This window comes from Aotus nancymaae, unplaced genomic scaffold, assembly GCF_030222135.1.
Source record: "Aotus nancymaae isolate 86718 unplaced genomic scaffold, 86718_ANA_hifiasm-v0.15.2.pri h1tg000059l, whole genome shotgun sequence".
NCBI classification, from domain to species: Eukaryota; Metazoa; Chordata; class Mammalia; order Primates; family Aotidae; genus Aotus; species Aotus nancymaae.
In genome coordinates, this window is record NW_026988473.1 from 46458635 (window position 1) to 46478318 (window position 19684).

Consider the following 19684-nt stretch of genomic DNA (forward strand, 5'->3'; position numbering starts at 1 on the left):
CACCATTCCTATTCCACATAGAACCAGAAGTCCTAGCAAGAGCAATCAGAGAAGGAAAAATCATAAAAGGCATCCAAACAGAAGAAGCAGGGGTCAAATCACCTCTTTTTGCTGACAATATGATTATATATCTAGAAAACCCTAAAGACTTCACTGAAAGACACCTAGATCTGTTAAAAACTTCACTAAAGTTTCAGGGTACAAAATCAATCTGCAAAAATTAGCAGCATTTCTACACACCAATAAAATTTAAGCTGAGAGCCAAATCAAGAATGCAATTTCATTTAAAATACATAGGAAAAAAAAGCATAAAATACCTAGGAATACATCTAATCAAGAAGGTGAAAGATCTCTACAAAGAGAACTACAAAATGCTGCTGAAGGAAATCATAGATGACCCAAATAGAAAAACATTCCATGCTCATAGATGGGAACAATCAATGTCATTAAAATGTCCGTACTACCCAAAGCAATCTACAGATGCATTGCTATTCCTATTAAATTACAACAGAATTTTTCACAGAATTAGAAAAAAAATGTATTCTAAAATTCACATAAAAATTAAAAAGAGCCTGAATAGCCAAAGCAATTCTAAGCAAAAAAAATAAAGCCAGTGGCATCACATTAGCTGACTTGAAAGTATACTACAAGGCTACAGTAAACAAAACAGAAGGTACTAGTGTAAAAACAGATACACAGACCATAGTGGAACAGAATAAAAAATCCAGAAATAAAGCTGCACACTTACAACCAACTAATCATCAACAAAGTCAACAAAAATAAACAATGGTTTAAAAAACTCCCTATTTAATAAATTGTGATGCGAAAATTGGCTAACCATATGCAGCAGATTGAAACTAAACCCCTGCCTCTTACAAAAATTAACTAAAGATGGATTAAAGACTTAAATGTAGGACCTCAAACTATAAAAATCCTAGAAGAAAACCTAGGAAATACTCTTCTGGATATCAGCCTGGGCAATGAATTTATAACTAAGTCCTCAAAAGCAAAGGCAACAAAAACTAAAATTGGCAATGGAGGCTTAATTAAACTAAAGAGCTTCAGCACAGCAAAAGAAACTACCAACAGAGTAAACGGACAACTTATAGAGTGGAAGAAAGTTTTTGCAAACTATGCATCTGACAAAAGTTTAATATATAACATCTATAAAGAACTTAAATCAACAAGAAAAAAACCATTAAAAAGTGGACAAAGAACATGAACAGACACTCTCAAAAGACATACAACGAACATATGAATAATCCTCAACACCACTAATCATCAGAGAAATGCAAATCAAAACCATAATGAGATACCATCTCACACCAATCAGAATGACTATTATCAAAATTCAAAAAATAACAGATGTTGGTGAGGCTGCAGAGAAAAGGGAATGCTTATACAAGATAGGAATGTAAATTAATTTAGCCACTGTGGAAAGCAGTTTGGAGATTTCTCAAAGAACTAAAAATAGAACAACCACATGACCCAGCAATCCTATTACTGTATATACACCCAAAGGAAAATAAATTGATCCACCAAACAGATTCCTTCACTCACATATTTATTGCAGCAGTATTCACAATAGCAAAGAAATGAAAACAACCAAGGTCCCATCAATGGTGGACCGTATTTTGAAAATACACCATAAAATACTACATAGCCACAAAAAAGAATAAAATACTTTCCTTTGCAGCAACATGGATGTAGCTGCAGGCCATTATTCTAAGTGAATTAACACAAAACAGAAAACCAAATATCACCTGTTCTCACTTATAAGTGGAAGCTAAACATTGGGTACATACAGACCTAAGGATGGGAACAATAGACATTGGGGATTCCAAAAGTTGGGAGAGAGGAAGAGAGGGAGGCAAGGGCTGAAAAAATATTGGGTACTATGCTAACCGGGTGGGTGATGGGATCAATAGAAGCCCAAACCTCAGCATTACACAATATACCCTTGTAATAAATTTGCAGATGTAGCCCCAAACCTAAAATAAAATATTATATTGGATATTCAGGGTTCTAGAGATTTTATATAAATTTAGGATAAAATTTTATGTTTCTGCAAAAAAAAATTGGGATATTGAGAGATTTTGCATTTAATCTCTAGATTGCTTTGGGTAGTATTGACTTCCTAATATTAGTATTAAGTCTTCAAATTCATGAACACAGAATATATTTCCATATATTGATATTTTTAATTTCATTCCGCCATGTTTTGTAGCTGTCACTGTAAATTCATTGCTTGTAGTTGTCACTGTAAGTTCAATAGCATTTACTTCTTTTAATGCTGTTAATGGGATTGTTTTCTTAATTTCCTTTTCAGATTATTCATTATTAATGTAAAGAAGTGCAACTTTTTTGTGTGTTGATTTTGCATGCTGCAAACTTGTTGAATTTGTTTATTAGTCCTATTTTTTGTGTGTGGAAACTTCAGGGTTTTTTAACTATAAGATCATCTCATCTGAGAACAGAAATAATCTCACTTTTTTCCAACTTGGATGCCTTTTCTTTCTTTTTCTTCCCTAATTAATCTGGTTAAGATTTCCAGTACTATGTTTAGTAGAAATGGTAAAAAGTGGGTACTTTTTTCACCTTGTTTTGTTCCTGATATTAGAGAAAAAAAAGTTGTCTTAAAAAAATGATGTTAGCTGTAGATTTTTCATATATGGTCTTTATTTTATGTTGACATAGGTTTATTCTTTTTTTTGTTTGTTTGTTTGTTTTTTTTGAGACGGAGTTTCGCTCTTGTTACCCAGGCTGGAGTGCAATGGCGCGATCTCGGCTTACCGCAACCTCCGCCTCCTGGGTTCAGGCAATTCTCCTGCCTCAGCCTCCTGAGTAGCTGGGATTACAGGCATGCGCCACCATGCCCAGCTAATTTTTTGTATTTTTAGTAGAGACGGGGTTTCACCTTGTTGACCAGGATGGTCTCGATCTCTTGACTTCGTGATCCACCCGCCTCGGCCTCCCAAAGTGCTGGGATTACAGGCGTGAGCCACTGCGCCCGGCCGACATAGTTTTATTCTAATTCTAGTTTGTTGAGTGTTTTTATCATGAAAGGGTATTGAACTTCGTCAAATGTTTTCTATGCATCAATTGAGGTGATCATGTCATTTTTTCCCCTCATTCTGTTAATGTCAGATATTACATTAATTGATTTCTGTATGTTGAACTGTTCTTGCATTCCAGCAATAAATCCCACTTGGTGATTGATATGGTTTGAATGTGTATCCCCACCCAAATCTCATGTCAAATTGTAATCCCCAGTGTTGGAGATGGGGCCTGGTGGGAGGTGACTGGATCATGGAGGCAGAGTTTTCACGAATGATTTAGCACCATCTTCCCTTGGTGTTATGATAGTGAATGAGTCCTCAAGACATCTGGTTGCTTTAAAGTGTATAGCACTCCCTACACCTTGCTCCTGCTCCTGCCTTGTTTCCCCTTTGTCTTCCATCATGATTGGAAGATTCCTGAGGCCTCCCAAAAAGTTGCTATGCCTCCTGTACAGCCTGCAGAACTATGAGCCAATTAAACTTCTTTCCTTTATAAATTACCCAGTCTCAGGTATTTCTTTATTAGAAGTGCAAGAATGAACTAATATAGTAATGGTGTATAATTGAACTCATTTTTAAAATTAAACCAAATACAGAACTTTTTATTCCCCTGCTAACTAGCACTTAGGAAGCTTGAGAAGGTATAAAAAATTTTGGAGATTGGAGAAACTATATTTTCTCAAACATAAGTTATGGTATAAGTAAACATACTATAATATACTGTTCCAGTGTGCATCTCTGGGGGTACATGTGTGGATAGTATTCCATAATTATCATAAGTATGGGTTCTGGAGTCACACTGCCTCTGTTCAAATCATTTCTCTGCCACTTACTAGTTGGATAACCCTGGATATGTCTTTAACTTATCTATGCTTCAGTTTATTTAGTTGTAAAACAGGGGTTAAAATAGACCTACCTCAGGGTTGTGTAAAGATGAAAGAGATAACATTTATAAAGCACTTAGAATAGTTTCTAGCATATACCAAGTGCTCTGTGGGCATGACTATTACTATATAATTGCATTTTGGTTAATGAAAGATATGGGTCTTTTGCTGAATCCAAACTCAATATCGGATTATCAACTAAACTATTTAGTGGCAAGGAAAGCATTTACAGTTGAAAACTATAGCAGAGATCTTTATACTAGATAAAAGATTGTCAGCTTTATCATTCGTATGTGTCATCTTACTTATACCTGAAAAGAAATCAAGATGCTTATCCTTTAATACTCCCTCAGGTATAAAGAAGTAATCATCTAATCTGCAGAGATTGCACATAGGTGTAGGGACCTGACCTTGCAACTTCTTACCTCCTGACAGCCATAAGCTTGTGAGAGCATCATCATTACAGCATCATCATAAACTTGTGCCACATCTGTTCTTCCTCCCCACTCCAATGGATCTGGCATTATTTAAATCATACTTGTCTGTCTCCACTACTAGAACATACATTCCTCCAAGTCAGAGTCTATGCCTAACCTTATCTATAATCCCATACCTCTCAAAACAGCAAATATGTCCTGGATTGAATATTCTTCTTCGTTTCTATTGACCTTTATTCTTTGCAGTATGATATTAAAGAAAAAGATTTAAGTCCAGAAGCATAGATTTAAATTCAGCCTTGTCCCTTACTAGTTGAGTAAACTTGAACCAGAAACTTCAGAAGTCCAAGTTTAAGCCTCTCATTTATAAGATAGAAATAATATTTACCTCAAAGATACCTGGCGAGAACCAGGTAAGACAAAGTATAATATAAAGTGTTGTGGAAAGTGCCAAGAGATGATCAAAATAGTCTTACTTGACTCTTAATTTTGCTGTATCAAATCCTCTACTTCTCAATTCAATTCCTAAACTTTTTATTTTTTTTGCTGAGAGCTTCACTTATTTCTTTCTTTTTGCCTGCTATATCTCCATGATTTTTCTTAAATGAATAGACTTTCTTTTCTAGAAGGGTATTAGATTTGCAGAATATTTGAGCAGATAGTACACAGAGTTCCCATACGCCCACTCCATCCCATCCCTACACATAGTTTCCCCTATTATTAGCATCTTATGGCCAGGTGTGGTTGCTTACACCTGTAATCCCAACACTTTGGGAGGCTGAGATAGGCAGATTACTTGAGGTCAGGAGTTCAAGACCAGCCTGGCCAACATGGTGAAACACCATCTCTACTGAAAATACAAAAATTAGCCAGGCATGGTGGTGAATGCCTGTAATCCCAGCTACTTGGGAGGCTGAGGCAAGAGAACTGCTTGAACCTGGGAGGCAGAGGTTTCAGTGAGCTGAGATTGTGCCACTGCACTCCAGCCTGGGTAACAGAGGAAGACTCCATCTCAAAAAAATAAAAAATAAAAAACAAAAAAACCTATCTTACACTAGTACGGTACATTTGTTATAATAAACCAATGAATATTTTTATTGTAACATTGATATAAACTTTATTAATTTATTGATAATTAGTTAATAGTGATTAACTTTACTGATTTACTAACTATTGCTAACATACAGTATATGTTTTCATTAACTAAAGACCAAAGTTTGTTCAGATTTCCTTAGTTTTTTTCTATTGTCTTTTTATGTTCCAGGATCCCATCCAAAGTGCCATTTTACACTTAGTTGTCTTATTGCCTTAGACTCCTCTTGACTGTGACAGTTTCTCAGGCTTTTCTTGGTTTTGGCAGCTTGACAGTTTTGAGGATATTGTAGAATGCCCCTCAATTAGAATTTGCCTTGTTTTTCTCATGATTAGACCAGGGATTTAAGTCTAATAGAGACTTACATTTCTCATGATTATCCTGGTCTAATCATGAGAAAAATAAGGCAGATTCTAATTTGCAGAGGTAAAGTGCCATTTTCATCACATATAATCAAGGATACATTCTATCAACACTATTTATCACTGTTGATGTTGACTTGATCACCTTGCTGAAGTAGGGTTTATCAAGTATCTCCACTATAAAGTTACTCTTTTCCCCCTTTCCATATTGCACCTCTTTGGAAGAAGTCACTATGCACAGTCCACATTTAAGATATGGGGAGTTATGTTCTCATCCTAAACAGTTTTTAAAGACAAGCACTTGATGTATGATACCATGTTAGATTCTATAAGATACATATCAAGAATTAATAAAAAATATATATGATATATAGATATAGATATAGATATAATTTCCCGCTTTGCACAGAGCTCCTTTTAAGAAAAATTGCCTCCACCCACAGTCCCATCTAAGTGGACAGTGGGCTACAGGACCTTGATTGGGAGATGGACATCTAATCTGCAATATTTATGCTATTCAAAATGAGCAATAAAAGGATGGTTGCAGTTTGTTGGCATTCAGTATTTCTCAGTTATCTCACATTCAAAAACCAGTTGACTCTGACAAATACAGTTAGAAAATCATTAGTTTCTAAGGATTGAAATCATCGAAATCATACATATGGATACAATGAAATCATGCTTTTTCAAAAAAAAAAAGCCCCACAAATTATTGCTGACTTTTTAAATACCCTATTGAATGAAGCCTACTTATTTTTCACGATTTTCAATATCTTTTTAGCAATAAGATTATGCAAATTGAAAAAAGAACAAACTGTTATTGAAGTGGTCCATTGCTCAACCTTCTGGCTTCAAGCGATTCTCCCATATATGCCTCCCAAAGCTCTGGGATTACAGGTGTGAGCCATGGTGCCAGGCCTTAAAGATTTGCTTTGCTTAAAGGAACTTGTTGGTATGCTAAAGAAAGAATTAACAAAAAACATATCCCTTTAAGTGTCAAGGCTCTTCTTAAAAGAAACAATATCACTTATGGACAGGAAAGTAATTCCAACTCGATGTGGACAATTGCTATGGCACGTGCCATCACTATCTTTTCAAATAGATTTCATCCCTTGAAGAATCTTATTATTTTACATGGATATGCCTAAATATGTATCCAGTATGTAACAAGTGAAATCATCACGTCATGTTGAAGAAGAGGAGAATCAAAATTGACGACAGTGTTCTTTTTGTCAGTAGATAACAATTTTAAAAGTCATTAATCGAGATAAAATGTAATCCTGAATAATGTAAAAGCAATTAATGACACGGAAGATGGCATTATGTACTTTGACAAATCCATTTCAATGTGCAATTCTGAGTTGTTAATTTTAGACCAGTACCTGTTCTGGAGTTTAACTTATAATGATAGTATTGAACAAAAGAGTGGAGTAAGTTGGATGTGACCACTGTAAAAGCTACGTTACGATATAATTGGAACATAGACTGTAACTGCAAGAAATCATGAAAGCAAATTCTGCAAAACAGGAACTGTTAAGAAGAGCCAAATCATCAGGAAAAGATAATGCAAAAGAGAAGCATGTAATTTAGGTGCTTATAATTTATTTCAGATAAACAACAAATATTTTTAGTATAAGTAGGTCCCATGTAATATTTTTTATCTCAGTGTACATATGCTTAGGAAATTATAAATAATTAAAATTTAACTGGTTGTCTTGTGCTTTCATTTGCTAAATCCAGCAACCCTTGAAATGCCAGGATCTGAACTCAGGTCTTCTGACTCCAAATCTAACACTCTTTCCATATGACCTTCCTTTCAGTTGATCACATTAAATAACCAACTGCATGAGTGTGTTTGAATTAAATTTTACAGCTACTTTTAAATACTTCATTGCCGCCCTAAACATTAGGAGACTGTCCCTGGAGAGAAAACAGAGAATCTCATCTTCATGCCTCTCTTCGCATCCATTAGAGCATTCTTCTGAACAGTTTATTGAGTTAGGCCATGCTGAAGACTCTTTTCATTGTTGAAAAATGAAGTCAATAGCACCCTAGCATTAGCATTTAGAACAGCTCTGAAATGTTATTTGCAATGTCATGCAGTCAGCAACAGTGACACAGAAAGCTACAAATTTGAGTTACATCATCTTAACAGGATTCACAAAACTGTTATTATTGTGATTCTAATCAATACCATTGATATAGTTGACAAAATACTTGCATATACATTATTCTATATGATCTTTGCAAAATCTAGGGAGGGTAGTTTACATCTATTTTTCTGTGGAGACTGAAGTTCTGTTATGTAAAATGACTTATTTTGGGTTGTGCAGCTAATAAGTATCAGAGCTACAAACTATTCACATTGCACCCAGATCCTGAGTGCTTCCACCACACAGTGCTGCCAAGTGGATGTAAGAAGAACACAGCTCCTGGGGCTGCTTATTTGTTTGTTAACTTGAATAAGAGCCTACTCTCTAATCACACTTAGTACATATTGCTACCAGCAAGACAAAAATATACTTAGTTTTAGTTTAAGTTTTACAACAACTCCTTGTGTAATTACCAAATTCAGCATGGATTTTATGAACATCATAAATGCCTACTGCCTCAGAATTCTTTGCACTTCAGGGAGTTGGGCTCACAAATCTGGGAGGCAGAGAACAGATTGGGCCAAAGTTGCTCAACACTATGCTTATTACTAAGAACTCCTAGAGTGAGCTGGACCCATCTGAGGGGATGGGTAAGGGACATTTTTCTTTCAGATTTAGATTCAATAAGCATTTTTTGAATGCCAATTATATCCAAAGCATTTTCACATATGATAGTTCATATCGGAAAACTCATCAAATGAGGGAAGGCAGTATTCTACTTTGAGATGTGGAATTTTTAGCTATGAAAGGTTAAGATGTCATAGGTTTTTAAAAAATAACATAAAAACAAAATTCACAAAGATTATGAGCAGGGAAATCTTGCCTGGTTGATTGTAAGTGCTCAGTGAAACTTTATCATATTAGATAAAAACCATAATATAGATTGCAGTTCTGGCATTCCTGAACTGGAGTGTGAAAACCCAGATCATTTGACTTAGAGCTTCACTAATGGGAAACCAATACCCTGAGCCCTGCTATTTTCCCACACTATTTCAAGAAAGTAAAGGAAAGAATCCAGTACATAGCCTATTTGCTCCAGTTGAACACTGGATAAGGGACATAAAAGACATTTTCTTTTCTTTTTTTGCTGTTGTATCATAAATTGCATCATCATGATATTCTGTCAAAGATAAAGGAAGAGTAGAGCAGAAAGTTATCTATGTAATCCACAGTAAGATCCACATTAACTGAGGAGACTATATTATCTAAACTTCAAAATTTTTTTTGTATTACTCTTTTTTTCTGGCAGAAACTAATAGAGTATGAACCTCGCATTGAAACACTTAGTCTAAACAGTGTAACTACATTTATGGGACAATAAAAGAATATTTAGAATCAACAGTGTTGGGCCAGGTGCAATGCTCACACCTGTAATCCCAGCACTTTGGAAGGCCAAGGCAGAAGGATCACTTGAGGCCAGGAGTTCAAGACCAACCCAGACAACATGGGGAGACCCTGTCTCTACAAAAAAAAAAAAAAAAAAAATTAGGTGGATGCGTTAGCACAAGCCTGTACTCCTAGCTACTCTGGAGGCTGAGGTGGGAGGATTGCTTAAGTCCAGAAGTTTGAGGTTACAGTGAACTAATGTTCATGCCCTTGCAGTCCAGCTTGGATATAATAATAACAATAACATTGGTGGTCTGGTTACTCCACTGGAAAGGACCACTGAAAATCTGTGACTTCACTCCTCAATTAAATTGCTATAGTTGTCCATCTTTCTTATGATTCAAAAAGTGGTGGCTCAATTGTGTCCACTTCTTTCCCTCTCTTTTTTTAATCCCTCTCTTTTTTTAAGAACAGAGAATTTTACAGAGGCATCTATACAACTAAAAATTTTTTCAAAGATCTAAAGGTTTCCATAAGTGACATTCTAGGTTTATTCTGTAACAAGGCAGAGACATTTCTTACTGTATTTATAAAGACAGCTTAGGCCAGGCATGGTGGCTCATACCTGTAATCCCAACACTTTGGGAGGCCGAGGTGGGTGGATCACAAGGTCAGGAGTTCAACACCAACCTGGCCCAGATAGTGAAACCCTGTCTCAAAAAAAAAAAAAAAAGAAAGAAAGAAAGAAAGAAAGAAAAAAAGACAGCTTTATCCCAGGCATCCAGTAACTCACTATTTCCTTCAGTTCCTCCTCTAGAGATGCCTCTTTCTGACTTTGGAAACACTGCATATCATCTTAACACTCCTCCAATCCATATAAACATGTAGAAAGCTGAAAACTCATGCAGAGTTGGATCTTCACTGATAGAACTCACAAAAAACAATATTGTATTTGTGAGTATGGCTGCACATTTTATCTTCGAAAGGCTACTCAGATATAATGGATCCCAGAGTTTCTAACATGAATGCATAGAGATCAATGGCTTATTAAATGCTACCTATTAAAGAACCACAACCACAGTGTCCATCAATGAAATATTCTAGAGAAAGAAAAATAAGGAACAGAATATTATCATAAATACTTTGAATATTAATCATTTATTATATGCTAAGTCACTTTAAGAATTTTGTTTATTGCCTCTAACTACAAACAAGTTTAGGGGCTGGTGAAAGGAAGCAGAGAGAAAAGTTTTTTCTGACAGATCAAAAGGAGCTTGGTTGCTGAGTGCACTGGCTCATGCCTGTAATTCCAGCACTTTGGGAGGCCAAGGCGGATGGATCACTTGACCCAGGAGGTGGAGACCAGCCTGGGCAATGTGGTGAAACCCCATCTCTATAAAAATACAAAAATTAGTTGGGCATGGTGGTGCACGCCTGTGGTCCCAGTTACTCAGGCTGCTGAGGTAGGAGGATTACTCAAGCCTCGGAGGCACAGGTTGCAGTGAGCTGAGATCACACCACTGCACTCTAGCCTGGGTGACAGAGCAAGACCTTGTCTCAAAAAAATAAACAATAATAATAATAAAAAGAAGCTCAGTAACTCCTTTTTATTATTAAAGCAAAAGAGTGACTCAACTATTAAGATAGACACTATCCAGAAAAAGTTCTAGAGATCTGCTATACAACACAGTATTTAAAGTTAGTAATACTGCATTGTGAACTTCAAAATTTAAGAGGGTAGGTATCATGTTGTGTTCTTCCAAAAAACAAGGAAATTTTGGGAAGTGCTGGCTATATCTAATACCTTGATTGTGGTGATGGTATCACAGATATAACATGTATGTCCAAATTCATCAAATTGTACACATTAAATATGTATAGTTCTTTGTATATCAATTGAACCTCAATAAATCTGTTTTTTTTTTAAAGGTAGAAACTATCCAATCTGTTCATGAAACATAGAATTAGAAAGATATAGTTGGATTTTTAAGCCCTGGAAGCTTGTTGATGCCAAGTCCCCAGAGCCATACTAATTCTTATTGAGCAAACAGAAGGAAAAAGTGTCCTTCTTAACTTAAACCTTTCATAAGGGAACAGGACACAACACACGGCATTTTATCCTTCCCAAATGTGAGGAATACATCAGATTGTTGACCCTAGCTTCAGTACTTAGACTGCTAAGAAAGGCTGACCTTTTCAAAGCAAAAAGCTGTGCTCAGCCCTTCTCTGTCACGGTATCATCAGTCTCTTATGCCCACATATCCCCTAGACTTGTCCTCCTGAGTGATTTCCTTCTATCTAATACCTGCAGGTCCAGAGCCTGATGGTTCAGATAAACTATGTTTCAAGTCTTGGCAGCTATATTACTGCTTTGTGGAAAGATCAAGTAGTCCTTTGAAAAATCTGAAGGACACAACATTATTACTAATACACATGTTTACAGTTTAGAGAGAACTGCAAGACAAAACTCCTTGGCATTCACACAATAACCTTCCAAAACTGTACCCAAATTTTACTTCTTTGGAGTCGTCGTCCATTTCCCCATTTTCCCCTCTCCATCCACAAGCATATACTCAATATTCAGTTTTGGGGTTTTTTGTTTTGTTTTGTTTTTTTGAGACAGGGTCTCACTCTGTCACCTAGGCTGGAATACAGTGGCATGATCACAGTTCACTGCAGCCTCCATTTTCCAGGCTCAAGTGATCCTCCCATCTCAGTTTCCTGAGTATCTGGGACTACAGGTGCACACCACCACACACTGCTGATTTTTTTTTTTTTTTTTTACTTTTAGGAGAGATGAAGTCTTGCTATGTTGCCCAGGCTGGTCTCAAACTCCTGAGCTCAAGCAATCCCCTTGCCTTGGCCTCCCAAAGCGCTGAGATTACAGGCACAAGCCACTGTGTCTATTCAGTCTTCATTGCCTGCATGCCTGTGCACATGCAGTTCCCTCTGTCCTTTCTTACCTTCTCTGATGGAAAACACAATCACCTTTCAGGACAGTTCAGCTTTTCAGTAAAACAGTTTCCAACAACTTTAGGGAAACTGTCACTTCCACTTCTGTGCTTTTATAAGTGTTTGTTCACACCTCTATTATAAAACCTATCATATTATATTATAATTATGTGTTAAATTTCAAGGCATTGATTATGTCTCAATTATCCAATGATTAATACAGGCCCTGGCAGGTAGTAGATATTCAATGCATTTTTTTGAGTGAATGAATGAGTGACCATTATCTAAACTGTTAGCTTTATTTTTCTGTAAAACTAATTTAACAATGTGGTTGCTTTGGTATGACAATTTATTCTATAAATAAGTGTAAGAGGAGGAAGAACAAGAAAGTGATAATTGTATCACTCCTAGAAGGCTGTCAATTACATCAAATTTACCCAAAGAAGTGGGAGAAATCTCCACGTCAGAATATTAAGCATGACTTTACAATTAACAATGAAGAAATGTGTTTATAAAACCATTTGTGTATGCAGAAGTTTGAAACTGGATCCCTTATTACACTATATACAATAATTAACTCAAGATAGATTAAAGACTCGAAACTATAAAAACCCTGGAAGACAACATAGGCAATACCATTCTAGGGATAGGAATGGGCAAAGATTTCATGACGAAAATGACAAAAGCAATGGCAACAAAAGCAAAAATTAACAAATGGGATCTAATTAAACTAAAGGGCTTCTTCACAGCCAAAGAAACTCTCAACAGAGTAAACAGACAACCTACAGAATGAGAGAATAATTTTGCAAACTATGCATCTCACAAAGTCCTAATATCCAGGATCTATAAGGAATTCAAACAAATTTACAAGAAACAGACAACCCCATTAAAAAGTGGCCAAAGGACACGAACAGATGTTTTTCAAAGGAAGATGTACATGTGGCCAATAAGCATATGAAAAAAAGCTCAACATTCTATAATAAAGACATATGCATGTGTATGTTTATTGCAGCACTATTCACAATAGCAAAGACATGGAATCAACCTAAATGCCCATCAGTGGTAGACTGGATAAAGAAAATGTAGTGCATATATACCATGTGATACTAGGCAGCCATAAAAAAGAACAAGATGATGTACTTTGCAGGAATATGGATGGAGCTAGAGGCCATTTTCCTTAGTGAACTAACATAGGAACAGAAAACCAAATATCTCATGATCTCACTTAAAATTGGAAGCTCAAAGATGAGAACAAAATGGACACAAACAAGGGAACCACAGACACTGGTGCTTACTGGAGGATGGAGAGTGGAAAGAGGGAGAGGATCAGGAAAAATAACTAATGGGCACTAGGCTTAATACCTGAGTCATGATATAATTAGTACAACAAACCTCCACAACACAAGTTTACCACGTAACAGGCCTGTACATGTACCCCTGAAGTTAAAACAAAAGTTAAAAAATAAAAATCCATTTGTGACTGGGTGTGGTGGCTCATGACTGTAATCCCGGCACTTTGGGAGGCTGAGGTGAGAGGACTGCTTGAGCCCAGGACAGCCTGGGCAATTTAGCGAGACTCCGCCTCTACAAAAAATTTAAAAATTAGTTGTGTGTGGTGCTGCATACCTATAGTCCCAAATACTCAGGAGGCTGAGGTGGGAGGACTGCTTGAGCCCAGAAAGTTGAGGCTGCCATGTCTGTGCCACTGCACCACTCCAGCCTGGGTGATAGAGTGAGACCTTATCTCAAAGAAAAAAGAAAAACCATTTGTATTTCCAATTCTTCTTCTCAACAGAGTATTACAGACAAATGACATACAAACATCACATGTAGACTTTGCATCAGAAGAGATCTTTAGAAAGATCAAGACAACAGACTTTAACAGTTAAAAGAGATCTCTTGGTTATCTAGTTCAACTTTCTCCTATGTATGTATCTCTACAGTACATCTGATAAATCCTCATCTGCTTTCTACTTGAAGATTTTCAGTGATGGAGAAATCACTATTTGAGAAAGTACTTGATTTCTTATTTTGACAATTAAAATGTGTGAATTAAGCCCAATGAACCCAGCACTTCCTTCTTAAACCTCAGAGAATACTCCTTCTTCCTTACGGTAGCCCTATAAATGATTAAACACAGCTATAAAGTCATCCTGTCTTTTTTTCCTCAGACTTATCTAGTTTCATTCAACTATTTCTCATGTTATATTTTTCAACATTTTGACCAAACTGATGATTCATATCCTCAGTATATGTTCCCATTTGTCTCTACTACTTCTAAAATGGAGCGTGAGTGAGGTTTACCCAGCATAGACAATTTCCTGGGGCAGGACTAGCATATATCTCTCATTATACACTCCATATAGTTACTATTCAAATGTGTACTGGCTCTTACCTAAGGTAGAGTCAAACCTGGGCAACGGCTAGTAGGAAAAAGGATGACATGAAGCCAGAATGGGACCAGAGCTGAGAGAACTGATCCCACTCCGGAACCAGATCTTTGGTGGGAAGGCAAAGCTGCCTAAATGAGTCTTAGATATATCGAGGACATTCAAGGGGTTTTGATAGGTGGACCAGGCTGTAGCAATATTTGCAGGGAGACAGGTGGCAGCATCCGGCCTCCATTAGGTTTTGGAGCAGGTTTTCATCATCCCCTAGGAAAAATGAGAATAAAGACCTAACACCTGGGGGAAAATGTTGCAAAGAGCTTTTGCTGTGATTTCTGTTGACTTTGCAAATTAAAGTCAAGAAGACTGGAGTTAAAAGAAGGGCTATATTTCTAGGCAGAAACTGAGGTAGTAAGAATCTGGTGTCATAAAGATTTTTGTTGAATTACATCTTTTCTGCTTTCCTGGCCTGAGTTTTCTTATGCAAAAATGGGGATAAGAACCTACTTTAGTACTTTAAGTACTAACTTTAAAGAACTGCTGTGAAGATCTAGTGGGATAATATATGTAGTTAGGCATGCAGTTAGTGCTTATCAAATGTTATTATTACAGATTAAAGTGCACAAATAAAATACAAGTTAAATACATTTTAAAATAATTTCACTTTTGAAGCTTTTAAAGTTATTATGTGCTAAGAGCATTTTCTCAAATTGTTTTTAATACTTCCTTTAAGAAAAGGGCTATTTCTGTTCTTTTGAAAGATGACCAGAAGTGATGTGAATTGGTTGAAAACGGCTTGTAAAATAAGCATAACGTTTATGACTTATTACCATAAAAATTGTACCAACAGTATAGTTATAACAAATAAACTTATTTTTGGATTTTACTTTCAAATAAGATAATGAGTTTATCATAAACCTTTGAAATCAGTTTTTTTTTACAGTATAAATTCAGATTCATCAATCCAGGTAGAATTTTTCTAGGTGGTATAATTCTGTATTTGTTGAAAGTCTTTGCATAAGCCCCTTTTCAGGTCAAATGCTGTTTCCCTTTTGGTATCCAATTATCCGAAACTTAAGAGAAGTGTGCACCGCCCAATGGGTGTGCACATTGGGCTGCTCTGAACCTATAGTTGAGATCCAGTGAATTGGGAGTGACATCATCTGTAACAATAAAAGAGCCTCTATTGGTAAGCAGAAGACCTATATATAAAAGTCACCTCTAAGGGTCTGCAGACCAGTTCATCAGTTTTCTTTGGTTTACTCAACATCACTACTAACATACCTGAAAGATACCTGAAAGAAGATCTTGTTCTAAGACACTGCATGGTAAGTAATCTTAAAAATTCTCTTCTGAATCTCAGGAGATTTTTGATAATCAAGTTATTTAATGAGTACTATTTCTACAAATACCACGTTGCTTCTTCAAGGTAAAATGCTAAGAGGATTGAGTTATGTTTAATATAAAATGCCACATACAAAATAAATTAATGCTACTAAAATACTCTCAAATCACAAAATATGTTGTGATTAAAGTCTCCTGAGATACATTGCTTTTAAAAAATTTATCTGAAATTACAGCAAAAAAATCATTAAAATTTGTCATGCCATGCTTTAATATAATGGTATTGGTATCAAAATTTTGAAATAAAACAGGCTGATGGTGAATGAATAGTTCTGATTTAAATAATAACTATAAATGTATTAAGTGGAGTTAATAGTCCATTTTTCCTGCAGAGTATTCTTATTTGGATTATTTATTTTATGGCTCATAAAGAGCCCAATCTGTATACTAAAGTTGGATAAGCTCAGTTTGACTAGTGAATATTTATTCCATTTATATAAATGACAGTTCTATTCTGAAAACTATATTTCTTTAATTTCATGAAATTGTATTACATGAATTTTAAGGGTGTTCTGCAACAATTTTTCAGCTTTTTTTCATGATATTCTTACAAGAAGCCGATTTCCCTAAGGAAGCAAAGCAGATATGCCTGAGGTCACTAGGTGAATGTGAAAAAGCTAAGATTAGACTCCAGTGCTCCTGTCCTCTAGCTACAGTGCTTGTTTCTAACATAACCAAAAAGTAAAATTTTCATCTGTTGCTCCATCAATAGCTTTATATTGTAAACAAAAATGTAGCAGATTATATTTCCTATGCTACTTCTAAATGATACAAATTCCCTGTAAAACAGGAGTACATAATCACTCTATGTGCATGTTAAAAGGTAGCATACTGAGCATGAAGGTAAAGCACTTCTATAATACCAGCCTTTGCAAGTACCGAAATGCAGATTAAAACAAGAATATCCTATACTGATGTGAAACAAGGAAAGAGAAAAAAGTTATATTAAAAGATAATTTAATAAAATAAGTTGAAGAAATAAGACACAAACAAGGATTCCATTTAGAGATGAAGCTTGAAATCCACATCACAAGTAATTGATTAGATGATTTTTAAATACTTTGACACATTATTTTTAATGCTAGGAGAAATATGCATTAATTTAGTGAAAATCTCTAAATCAGCCCTAATTAGTTTGGTATTTATGGTTATTATTACAATGCCTGAAATGAAGTTTACTTAAGAAAAGGATTTGCTAAGTAAATAAACAGTGTTAACAGTTTACCCTATTAAGAAAATTAGCCATTTTCAAGCAAATTATAAGCACTGAGGAATAATTAACATAAAATGCAGTGCAGGGGGAAGTCTCAAAAATAGCCCTTTCATTCCTCTTGTGGCTTAAGATTTGTATATTAAAACTTGCACAAGAAATCTCCAAAAGATACTTAGGAGCATAAAACTAATTTCTAGGTCAAATTATGTGTAAATATATTATGTATACTAATGTATCCGTAAAATAAAGAGGTTGATTCCAAAAGCTTCTTGTGAAAACCAACCCAATTAGTTACTATTACATTACTATAGTTTGAAATATTAAAAATATTTTTAAATACCTCCATTTTGCTTTTCTTTTTAGTGAAGATGATACCTGCAAAAGACATGGCTAAAGTAATGATTGTCATGTTGGCAATTTGTTTTCTTACAAAATCAGATGGGAAATCTGTTAAGTAAGTACTGTTTTGCCTGGGAATTGGATTTTAATATTGGCTTTATCATTTAGAAGTGGGGAGCTAATGGGAAATGGCCCCCTCTGTTTCTCTTCTTCCCAGGAAGAGATCTGTGAGTGAAATACAGCTTATGCATAACCTGGGAAAACATCTGAACTCGATGGAGAGAGTAGAATGGCTGCGTAAGAAGCTGCAGGATGTGCACAATTTTGTTGCCCTTGGAACTCCTCTAGTTCCCAGAGATGCTGGTTCCCAAAGGCCCCGAAGAAAGGAAGACAATGTCCTGGTTGAGAGCCATGAAAAAAGTCTTGGAGAGGCAGACAAAGCTGATGTGGATGTATTAACTAAAGCTAAATCCCAATGAAAAGGAAAACAGATATGGTCAGAGTTCTGCTCTAGACAGCGTAGGGCAACAGTACTCCATGCTGCTAGTTTCTCAAAGCTCTGTTAAGATTTCCAAGTGCCAATATTTCTGACACACCAAACTACATGTAATCCATCACTAGCCATGATAGCTGCAATTTAAACTGATTATTTTGATTCTACTTTTATTCATTTAAGAGTTATTTTAATCTTTTCTATTGTTTATTCTTTTTAAAGTATGTTTTTGCATAATTTATAAAAGAATAAAATTGCACTTTTAAACTTCTCTTCTACCTTAAAATGTAAAACAAAAATTTAATGATCATAAGTCTAAATAAATGAAGTATTTCTCACTCATTGCAAGTATCTTTTTGGTTATGACTTACACCCGATGTTTACATTGACCATGAATAGTTAGAACAATACAAAGTATTTTTTTAATCATATGCTTCACATTTGGATACTTTTAACATCATCTTTTTAGTGTACCAAAGTACTGAGTTCTGGGCTCCCAAATCTTCACTAGCTAAATACTGTTGTCCTCTTGATTGCAGGAAAAGAAATAAAATGCTCAGCAAAAAAGGGGGCAAAAGTGGTCTGAAACTTGCAAAAGTATTATGATGATAGAAACGTTCTGCATTCTGTGCTGTTTGATATGGTAGCCACATGGTCATTTATGTAAAATGTGGGTAATGTGACTGATGACTGATTTTTATTTACTTATTTTTATTTTCAATCCCTTGGTCAATTTGAATGACTTTAAATTTTAAATTTAAATTAATTAAATGTAAATAGCCACATAGGGCTAGTGGCTACTATACTGAACAGCATAGATCAATCTCAAGATGATCCAGCTGAATAAGAAACATGAGTAAGAGTTAATCAGGTGAAAAGTAGAGTCTCTCAGGCAGGTGGTATAGCATATGCAAAGGTCCTTAGTTGGGAGGGAAGACGGCTGTAATGTTAAAAGCTAAGATTACAAAAATGAGTAAGATTCCATCTCTGGCCTCAAAGAGTTCATGTTCTAATGAGAAAGACACATAGGTAAGCAAGTAATTGCAATACAAATGCAAAATACTGTGGGATACACAGGAGAGAGTACATCTGCCTGATAGAATGAACAATTGAGATGGAACTTTAATGGCAAATAAACTTTGCAAAATGTAGAATAGAAGAATATTAACACATTTCTTGCATTCCGATGGAATCAATCAAACTGTAGTTTAAATGCAAAGAAAATCAATTCTAAACAGAAAGGGATGCATTACAGAATTATAGAGAATGCTGAAGGAAACAGAATAGGAAAGACTCAAAGTCCCTGAGGGAGCGATTCTTTCTTCCAATAGCAGTAGCTGCCTTGACGATTATCCTGAGACTGCCCAGATCAGGAGGCAGCTGCTATTCCAGAAACACACTACACCTCTACCATCCATCCCAGCAAAAACGGATGTCCAACACTCTGCCTAACGACATCTGTCAGTGCCTTGTCACTGTAACCTTTGCTAACACTATTACAGTAAAATCAAACCGGTCCACAACAATGCTTGCCAGCAGAAAAGAAGAAGTGGCAGATCACCTTATTTCTGCCTTCCCAGTC

The 19684-nt window shown here is 35.7% G+C and overlaps 1 protein-coding gene across 1 annotated transcript; it reads left to right on the forward strand.

The window, feature by feature from the left end:
- Positions 1-15763: 15763 nt before the first annotated feature.
- On the forward strand, positions 15764-18444 carry PTH (parathyroid hormone). The gene is made up of 3 exons (XM_012456387.3): positions 15764-15842; positions 17634-17724; positions 17827-18444. The coding sequence occupies exons 2-3, from the start codon at positions 17639-17641 to the stop codon at positions 18086-18088; spliced, it is 348 nt and encodes a 115-aa protein (XP_012311810.1). The 5' UTR covers positions 15764-15842; positions 17634-17638; the 3' UTR covers positions 18089-18444.
- Positions 18445-19684: the final 1240 nt, after the last annotated feature.